Source organism: Mus pahari, chromosome 3, assembly GCF_900095145.1.
Source record: "Mus pahari chromosome 3, PAHARI_EIJ_v1.1, whole genome shotgun sequence".
Classification (NCBI taxonomy): domain Eukaryota; kingdom Metazoa; phylum Chordata; class Mammalia; order Rodentia; family Muridae; genus Mus; species Mus pahari.
In genome coordinates this window covers 76,918,239-76,928,941 of record NC_034592.1, presented here as the reverse complement: position 1 = coordinate 76,928,941, position 10,703 = coordinate 76,918,239, and the positions used below count along the sequence as shown (strand labels likewise).

The 10,703-nt window shown below is 40.7% G+C and overlaps 1 protein-coding gene across 4 annotated transcripts in view; it reads right to left on the bottom strand.

The window, feature by feature from the left end:
• Ambra1 (autophagy and beclin 1 regulator 1) overlaps positions 1-10,703 on the bottom strand; it is a 184,537-nt gene that overhangs the window by 140,151 nt on the left and 33,683 nt on the right. For 2 of the 4 annotated variants that reach the window (XM_021192018.1, XM_021192019.2), the window contains exons 4-8: positions 10,100-10,283; positions 8,871-9,043; positions 7,072-7,138; positions 5,408-5,554; positions 4,098-5,134 (exon numbers count right to left, since the gene is read on the bottom strand). In XM_021192018.1, the coding sequence (XP_021047677.1) occupies positions 4,098-5,134; positions 5,408-5,554; positions 7,072-7,138; positions 8,871-9,043; positions 10,100-10,283 (1,608 nt within the window). Of the gene's footprint in view, positions 1-4,097; positions 5,555-7,071; positions 7,139-8,870; positions 9,044-10,099; positions 10,284-10,703 lie in introns of all 4 variants that reach the window. The other 2 variants (XM_021192016.1, XM_029535860.1) reach the window with 1 other exon arrangement.

Here is a 10,703-nt window from a genome sequence, read left to right as displayed (position 1 = left end):
TTTTAAAAAAAAAAAAAAATAAAAAATAAAAGCCTGTTCAAGGACCAGCAAGATGTTTCAGTCAGTAAAAGTGCTTCCAATCCTGAGAGCCTGGGTTCATTGCCAGGACCAAGAGGGTAGAAGGAGAGAACCAACTCCCAAAAATTGCCCTCTGACTTTCATGTGTGCTGTGGCACATATACAACGCAACCTCCACATGTATACCATAATAAGTAAGTGTAATAAAAATATTAAGTCAGGCATTGTAGCACATACCTATGTTTAAGACTAGCCTGGGTTTCAAAGCAAGCTCGTGTCTCAAAACATTTTTTTTAAAGAGGGTTATCAATGATAATGTCAAGATGGCTCAACGGGAAAAAGCATTTTTTGTAGCCTGATTTCAATAGCTGGAACTCCTAGGAAGGTGGAAAGAAAATGGACTCCATAGAGTTGTCCTCTGACCTCCACACACTGCACTGTGGCATGCAAGTGCAGCATTTTAATTTTTAAAAATTATAATTAATATTTTATGGGTGCAATATGGTAGTTACTAGTCATTTCCGTCTACTTATACTTAAAGTAATAAAAATTCAAATTAGTTCTTCAGATACTAACAGCCACAGTTCAGTTACTCAGTGATCATATGTACTCATGGCTAGTATGGTTGCAAGCACAGATACAGAATATTTCCATCAACACAAAAAGTTTCACTGCATAGCCTTGTTTCTAGAAACCATGAAGTATTTATAGACAAAAATACACACAATGTGGGTTGGGGTAGTGAATAGCAATACAGACAAAAGGGAAAACAAAAAACAAAACAAAAAGGCAGCTACCTAACGACTGATGATTTTTTTAATGTAAAGTAATAGATACAGGAATTTATTATTCTTTTCACTTTTATGTTGGAAGAGTTCCGTGATTAAAAAATTAAATGAGGGGGCTGGAGAGATGGCTCAGCTTTTAAAGAGTACTGACTGTTCTTCCAGAAGTCCTGAGTTCAATTCCCAGGTCACAACCATCTGTAATAGGATGCAATGCCTTCTTCTGGTGGGACTGAAGGGAGCAACAGCATACTCATATATATTAAATAAATTTTTAAAAAATAAAAAAATTAAATGAAAAAAATAAACAGAAGTATTTCAATTAAAACTACAGTTATCAGGACAGTGAGATTCTGTCTCCAAAACATCAATAACCAAAGGAAAAAAAATACATTTAAAAGTGAAATAAATGAATAAATTTGTTTGTTTGTTTGTTTGTTTGGAATGTAGGTACATTCATACTCATGTGGGTACACGTGTCCACACCCAGAAGGCAGATGAGCACACCCCAAGCCCTGCCCTACCTTTCTACCTTAGTCCTTTCAAACAGCATTCTCACTGGACTAGGGCCTCAGTTTCAGCTAGGTTGGTCAGCAAGCCCCCTAAAATCATGATGCGGTTAGTGGCATAGGTGCCACATGTAGCGCTTGTTATTTGTACTCAAGTCCTCACACTCACTTAGTGTTCTTAGCCACTGAGCTATCTCCTAAGCTCCTATCCTTCTGTATCTTTAAAAGAAATTCTGACTGCTCTAAGGGACTCACTTTTCTTAACTGCAGAAAATAAAATGTAATGCTATAGTGCACAGAGCTGTTGTAGAAATCAGAAATTATGTCACCCAGGATGTCCTATCCCCTGCTTCCAATCACCTCAAAGTGAGAATATGACACGTTACACAGTGAGCTCTCATTAACTGGGATCTCTAATGCTCTGTATACAGGGTTTATTTTAAGCCATTTGGGCATTACTCAGAAGGACACCACATGAAAAATACTATTAAAGATGGACAAGTGCTGACTAAAGGCTCAATTATTTTGGAGGAGCAAAATGATAAGCTTCAGTAGTTGAAGATAACCCTTCTCTTGACTGCCTTTAATAAATTCTGAGTGCCAACAATATGCCAGGTACTGTACTAGATGCAGAAGAACAGAGTCCCAGGCTCCTGATGTGGGGCCTTAAGCAAAGTTAAATATTCCAAGCAAGGAATTCAGAGCTGTTCCCAAGAACTGACTTCATTCATTCAGGCACAGAAACAACCCAATTACTCTGTCTATTTCTGATGTCCAGTCCACTATTCTGCATGCATTATATATTTTCTCCTTGAGAATGTGCTATTACCCTAAAAGAAAAAGGTCTTTCCTTTTCCAAGTCTTACCAACATTTCATTTCTGAATATTATATAACTTTTTTGGGTGATAGCTCCTTTTTATTTAAAAAAAAAAAATCAAACTAATTTTTTGTTGTTTTTTGCTTAGTCTCTATTTTAGTATCAGAAGTGCACAAAAAAGCACCAGATTGGAGATGGTAAGAAAGCTAAGCAGAGCCGGGTGTGGTGGCGCACGCCTTTAATCCCAGCACTCGGGAGGCCTTTAATCCCAGCGCTTGGGAGGCAGAGGCAGGTGGATTTCTGAGTTTGAGGCCAGCCTGGTCTACAGAGTGAGTTCCAGGATAGCCAGGACTATACAGAGAAACCCTGTCTCAAAACAAAACAAACAAACAAAAAAAGCTAAGCAGGTTAAAAGTGCTTGCCACCATGCCTGATGACCGGATGACCCAAGGATCTCTACAGGGCATTAGAAGATAGTCAATTTCTGAAAACTGCCTTCTGACCTCTATACATATGTCATGGCACACACACAACCACCCCAACGTACACAATAAATATAGATGTGATTTAAAAAAAAAAAAAAAATTTTATTATTATATGTAAGTACACTGTAGCTATCTTTAGACTTACCAGAAGAGGGCACCAGATCTCATTACAGATGGTTGTGAGCCACCATGTGGTTGCTGGAATTTGGACTCAGGACCTTCAGAAGAGCAGTCAGTGCTCCTTTAACAGCTGAGCCATCTCTCCAGCTCCCAGATGTGATTTTTTTTTTTTTAAGTAGTACTAGATCATCTACACTTATGATAGATTTCATGTAAATATGTCTTGCCTCCATAGTAAAAGTGGGCACAATGCCTAGGACAGTGCTGGAAAAACTACAACCATTCCACTAGTGTTTATTGACTAAATGACTGACTAAAGCATCCTCTAAAAATAACAAGTACACGATGTGCACAATCTATATTCCCAACCTAGCTTATGTCAGAAAAATTTCAGTTGCTCAGCAGAGGATATAATATACAGCAATATGCTGTTTGGCTCCAGTATTCTGGGAATTGGTGATTATGCTAGATTTGACCTTTACATAATCACAGAAAGAAGTCCCTAATAAACCAAGATAGCAGTGCGCACAGCCATTCACGGAACACGCGGTGGGTAGTTTATTATCCTACTCTGTTTCCCTCATGAGAGCTCTCTCTGATGAGAGCTCTCTTCCATCCCAAGATAATAGCAATCTGGAAGATCCATTCAAAAAAATTTGGGTGTAGAAGTATATTTATAAGGCTCTGAGTTTAATTTCTACCACCATCAAAACCAAACCCAACCCAACAAACAAACAAACACCCTAAATGAGCAGCCCAGAGACTGTCCAAAAACACAAGTTTGGTAAATTAAAAAAAACAAGCAAACAAACAAACAAACAAACAAAAAGCAAAACACTTTCCTATGGAATTCTTCACCTATTTATTGAACTAGAGGTGTTCAAAAAAATATATTCAAAAAATATCTAGCACAAAATGCTGAACAAAATAACTCTGTCCCCACTCTAGGTCTTTTTTTAAATTCTCACTATAAATAATCCTTTGGAACATAGTCTTATCTCAACAAGTAGTCCTATATCTATGATATTTCAAAGTCAAAAGTCCAGGCCAAAAAAAAAAAAAAAAAAAAATCAATGATTATATCTCCTCATGTTTCTCTAACCCAATCAACATTTCCCTTTTAAGGCTAAAAGCGGAGCTTTGGGCTTAGACAAAAATAAACTAGTACAACAGTTAACTCACACCACTAGGCCTGATGCTATCTCTGCCACCAAAGTAAGATTTCCCAAAAAAATGCAAGATCAGAACCAGATGCATGGGTCCCAGAGGCTTTATATAAGCCACAACCCTGCTAAGACTGAAGGACGATGGGTATTAGGGAGAAGAGGTGGGGAGGCAGAGCACAGGCCAGCAGGAGCTTACCTCCTGAGGGAGTCTTCCTCAGAGCTTTCTTCAGGCATATCTTGATGTAAGGCCTCCTGTGGTACAGTTCCAGATCTGCTGGACTGGGTATAAATGCGTTCCCAGTGGCCTGTCTCCTGGTTAAAGGCCACCCCCACAGTCCTCTCCTCTTGTGAACTAGCAGAGCTGCTCAACTCCAGCCTGCTGGAGCTAGGCATTTGGCCCTCAGTCCGCTCAAGAGGTGGTAGCTGGTTGCCACTTGGTGGCATGCCCTCAAAGGTAGTGGAGACATGCCAGGAAGAGCTAGCCTCCCCAGATGAGTAGTTAGGTGTGGTTCTTTCCCAACGAAGGGTATCATTGTTGAAGGTTAGAAGATTATGGCAAGCACGGCATCGATTAAGGTGGCCCCGAGACAGGTTGGAGTTGTTCTCACTGCTGTGTGGGGTAGGCGGGTGGGAAGGACCTGGTCTCTCAGATTCAATATTATTGTTGAGCATTTCCTGGGCCTGTTGGGTCTGGGGAGTTTCCCCACTCAGGCTCTGATCCAGCTCCTGCAGCCTGTCATACTCCAAAAAGAAGCGTCTCAGGTCACATTGAAGCTCATGGCGAATGTTGCCTGAGTTGTTTTGGCTGGAACCATTCCCTCCATCTGACTCAGTTGCCAACCCTGATGATGGAAAACCCCTCCCTTCTGTGGCTGAAGTATACACAGACGCCTGAGAGCCACCTTCCTGCTGCCTCAGTACAGAAAGCAAACTCACTGAGGAGGCACTGGTCCTGGGTGGGGGCATAGATTCTACCTCAGAACGGGAGTTCAGAGTGAGTACTGTCCGGGTCCACTCAGAACCTGTCAGCCCAGGGGCTAGTTCTCTGTGATACCTAGAAGGGTGGCTAGACAAAGGGCCCCCCAAAGAGCGCCGGGTAGGACCCAGACTGAGGTTGCGGAGCGTGTTGCCCGCAGTGCTGCTCTGGACTGTACTGAAGGCAGACGGACGGTTCAGGAGGCCCTGGTCCTGCTGCGCTGATGAAGCCTGCTCCGGGGGGTGGAAGGGCTCGGTCTGTACAAAAGAAAAGGAAGGGGTAGTAGCTCTGGCAGAAGCAGGGGAGACACTGTCCTGGTGTGGCAAGAGGGAAGGAACTCGAGTGCCAGCACAGCGGCTGCACAGGCACAGGATCCCAGGGTGCTGGCAGCACTCAACTGTGGTGGGGTAACTGACCCGCTGTCGGAGTCTGATGTAAGCGGAAGTCCTGGGACGCTCCGTGGAGGGCTGAGGGGGAGGCGGTGGGGGTGAGGGGGTAGCAGAATCTTGTACTGTGCTTTGCTCTCCCACCTGGATGCCAGAGGAACGGGAGGACAGCATGTGCAGGAAATTGTGGAGGAGAGGTGTCCGGCGAACTGGCTGTGATTGCAGGAGGGCACGTTGACGGTAGTGAGATAACTCTGTTCCATCTATAGGGATTTCTGGTTCGTCATCACCCTGCAACATGGACCAGCAGGACAGAGTAGAGCACAACAGACAGAACCTCCAAACAAATCAAGAGAAACTTAAAACTGACTGATAATCATCCAAGAAGAACCACCTCCATGGATAAATAAAAACTCTCTCCCCATAAGGTAATGAAAACTGGCTTCAGATTCAAAACCACCATATGGTATTAAATTATTCATTTCCAATTGGCAACATATCTAAATGAGTACAGCTGGCAAAACAATTATTTAAAAAAGGCATCTCTGTGACATAGAGGCAGTAAGGGAAACAAAAGCAACCAGGCAGGGGCACACGAGTGACAAGCATTATGAAGACAAATCATTTCCTTTTTATTTTAGATTTATTTATACTTTATGTCTGAGTGTTTTTGCCTGCATGTATTTATGTGCATCACATACATGTATGGTGTCTATGGAGGTCAGCAGAAGCAATCAGATACCTAGAACTGGAATTCAAATGGCTGGGAATGGCTACATTGAGTGCTGGCATTCAAACCAGGGTCCCCTGCAAAAATATCAAGTGCTCTTAACTGCTGAGCCACTTCTCCAGCCTCTGGCTACTGCTTTCTTTTTAAGATTCATTTTTAGAATCCAGAGAGATGGCTCAGTGGTTAAAACATTTGTCGCTTTTGCAAAGGACCTGGGTTTGGTTCCCAGGATCCACATGGTGAGTACAATTGGCTGTAAATCCAGTTCCAAGAAATCTAATGTCCTCTTCTGGCCTCTGTGGTCACTACATAAACACATTACACAGACACACATTCGGGCAAAATTCCCACACATATTTTTTTAAATTATAGTCTGTTTGTTTGTTTGTTTGTTTGTTTGTTTATGGATCTGTGTTGGCCTTTGTGTGGGTATATGCCACACACATCTAAACACTGGGAACTGGCCAGAAAACGGCATTGGATTCCTTGGAGCTAGAGTTATGAGCAGGTGTAAGCAGCCCAACAGGGGGGGGACTGAAAACTAAACTCAGGTCCTCTTCAACAGAAGTACACCTGAGTCATTTCTGCAGCTCTGACAAGGCTTGTTTCTCATGATTTATTTACAAGGGTTAAAAAATTGACTTATGGGCTGGTGAGATGGCTCAGTGGGTAAGAGCACCCGACTGCTCTTCCAAAGGTCCGGAGTTCAAATCCCAGCAACCACATGGTGGCTCATAACCATCCGTAACAAGATCTGACGCCCTCTTCTGGAGTGTCTGAAGACAGCTACAGTGCACTTACATATAATAAATAAATAAATCTTTTAAAAAAAAATTGACTTATGTAAAAATTATGTCTGTAACTTTCAATATCATCAGAAATTAATTAAAATCTTGATGGAAAAGAATTACAGAAAAGTTAAGAACTAAAATATAATCAGGATTACATTTTAGTAATAATAAATTCATTATTATAATATATAATAGATATTTAATAATAAATAATAATGATCAAAATTAGAGTGCTAGTTTAGAAAGTACCTTCCAGTTCAGCTAGAGTTGGACTGTTGGACCCTTACCTGCTGATTAGAAGGGTTAACAATAGCTGTAAGTAAGTAGTGTCCAAGTGGATCAAATCTCACCAGACTGAAGTACAAAAGAACAAGACAAGAGACAAAGACCATGTTAACTGAGAAATGGAAATTGTCAAGACTACCCTCTTCGTGCTTTCAAAACTCTCTATTTTCTCCACCTCCCACTCTCCTGAAGACAGTTTATCTATGCAGTCCAGGTCATCTTCAGACTCACAAATGTTCTGCCTTAGATTCCTGAATGCTACACACCTACCTAGTCTTTTAAAAAACTTAAATTAAGATTTTATGTTGTTTCCTAATGCATTAAGAAAGAGATTTCAGGACTGGAGATATGGCTCAGCAGTTAAGTGCACTGACTGCTCTTCCAGAGGTCCTAAGTTCAAATACCAGCAACCACATGGTGGCTCACAACCATCTGTAATAGGATCTGATGTCCTCCTCTGGTGTGTCTGAAGTCAACTACATGTAATCATATAAATAGAATAAATGAATATTAAAAAGAAAAAGAGACATTTCACTTTTTTTTCTTTTTTTGAAGCAGTGTCTCATATACCTCAGGCTAGCTTACAAGTCAACAGCTGGTTACAGATGACCTTTAACTTTTAATTTTTCTGCCTTTACCATCTCAGTATTGGCATTACAGGTGTGCACCAACACACTCACCATATGTGATATTATGGATCAAACTCTAAAGCTTCATTCATGCAAGATAAGCCATTCTATTAACTTGGGCTACATCCTCAGGCCATGGTTTCAGTTTTGAAAAACATTCAGGCTTACATCACATGTAGCAGCTACATTAAATAAGTATCTGTTCAACATGTAAGAGCCCATTTAAATAGTAAATCAGAATGCTGCCACACAGATTCGGGTTTCCCTTCATAGAGCCGCTATATTTGGCAAAAAGTACTTACTCTAGTGACAATAAAGTATCAGTACAAAGTGATATGGCTGGAAGCCAGAAAACCAGTCTATATCCAGTCATAATATGGTCAAAAGCAGCCAAAGAAAACAATGTATCCAGTCTTACTTGGGCAGTGTATATCTTGTTTCTGTACTGCAGAAAACTGAATCCAAGGTCATATATATAATAGGCAAGAGCTGTATAATCTTACTACATCCCCAGGCAGCTATATTGTGGTTTTGGTATTTTGGGTTGTTTTGTTTTGTTAAGACAGTCTCACTATGTAACTCTGGTTATCCTGAAACTCACTATATAGACCAAGACGGCCTCAAACTCACAGAGATCCACCTACCTCTGCTGGATCTACCTACCAAATGCTGAGATTAGGGTATGGACTACTACATCTAGCCTGGTATTTTGTTTTTTAAGACAGAGTCTTGCTAACTAGTCCAAGAAGACTTAGACTCCTTATGTAGCCCAGATACATGTTTATACCTTTTTATAATTTGATAAATATAAATATAATAAATATAAATAAACGTAAGTAAATAGCCAATAATAAGCAACCAGCCAAAAAGCTATCAAATTACCCATTTATTTTTGAGAGGCTTCTCAAAAGGTAATCCCAAGTGCAGACAGCCTAGAACCTAAGTAGGATTTTACCAAATGACCCTGATCTGTAGAGACCACAAGATAAGGCCATAAACAAAATGAACTGCTTCTGGGCTAATCAGCCATGATTATGCTAACAAATACCCTAAAGAAGACTAATAACTGCCCTAAGTAGGGATAACAGCCTGTCTCCTGAAATAACAGTAGTTAGAAGTGTTCTTTCCTGTCAGTCTGGTGCCTGATACGGCTGACAGGACACGGCACTTACCGGACACGCTCCATCTCACTGGCTGTTTTCACCACAGCAAAGGGCTCCCGACGGCTCCAATCCCAGAAATGGATCTCATTGGCAGTGGCAATTAGTAGGAGCTGAGCCGTAGGGTGGAAAGCCAAGGAAGCTATGGCATTGTTGCTGTCTGTGAACCAGCTTTCACTGCCCCCCTGCAAATGAACCAATCCAAAATTATTCTCAGATTACAAACTGCTAACAGACTGGGGAGTCCATGTGAAGAGAATCACATTGAAGAGCTAAATATGATTACTCACACCTATATCCGTGCACTTGGGAAGCAAAGTAAGAAGACTGCGACAAATTTGAGGCCAGCCTGGACTATATAGTGATAGTAGTCTCAAAAAACAAGACAAACAAACGAAAAAAGAAAAAAAAAACAAAAACAAAACAAAGAGGGAGTTAGGGAGGGGAAGAGGAGGGATGGAGGGAGTGAAAAAGAGGAGGGGTCTACATGGAATTATATAGCTCAATAGTAAAGCATATACTTCGTATGGATGAAGCCCTGGGTTTGATTCCTACTATTTCCACTTTCAGTTACAATCTTTATCAGAGTACAGTGGTAGATGGCTTTAATCCCAGCACTCAGAAGGCAGAGGCATGTGGATCTCCATGAGTTTTAGGGTAGCCTGGTCTACATAGTCATTTCCAAACCAGTCAGGTTTGCATATCAAGGCTCTGTCTCTAAATAAATAAATTTCCATTTGAGATAAAATGAGTTCTTATAGGGCTTACTTTAAACATGTCTTTTATAAAAAAATGTGTATGAACAATCATCTAGCAATGCCAATAATTTATAGAACAAATATTACTGTCTTCAAGTCAATTACAAAGCCTCTACTTAGTTCCTGTTTCTGACACCTGTGAACATTCCAGCTTGGTGCAAACATAATGAGAGCAGCCCACTAGCCTATCATCAGGACAAGTCTTGTGTGATGATCATGAGCAGAGTACTCCAAGACAATGGAAGTCGATACTGAACTAATGTTAGAGCCTGCTGCTATACAATCTTAAAATAAGCAGGCGAAAGAAGAGTTTGTTTACTTCATAATAGATAAGTACAAACTAGAATATCCATCCTTTAAGTGAGCAATATCCCCCAGTCCTAATAAAGTGGTTAGTCTCTCAGCCAGAAGTAAGAATCCAACGGCAAACAAGTCTCTGTGCCTGGAATACCAAAGGGAAATAAGCAGCCCCAAAATACTTACATGTAAATCCCAAATCCGAACTTCCCCATCCAGGCAGCCAGAGGCAATAAGGCCTGAGATGGTGGGGTGAAAAGTGACACACCATGGGGTACGGCGGTGTCCGATCAGAGAGTGAACACACTTTCCAGTCTTAACCTCTGTAATATAGATGTTATGGTTCACATGTGTGGATGCCAAGAGAGTCCTAGGGAATCAAAATGTAGGAATAATTAAAAACATGTAGGGGGGAATAAATATTACCAGCTTTAGAAAACAAAAATCCCAACATTATTCCCTGCATTGCTCACTACAAATGAAAAAAATTAAGGTATGCCTACTAGGTAGTTTCTCTACACACAACAGAAATATTCTCATTTTTAAAGGCTTCTGGTTTTCCCCACACTGTCGCTAAATAACACATATTGCCTTCATTGCTGGTATCTACCGGTCAGGCAAAGCAATGTTATTTAAGAGCCTGGTTAAATTCTGAGCCTTGACTTTCACCATTCTCTTTATAATTCTTTTTATTCTTCTGGTTGGCATTATTTGTTTACTTTCTCTCCGTTTCATATATATATATATATATATATATATATATATATATATATATATATATATATATTAT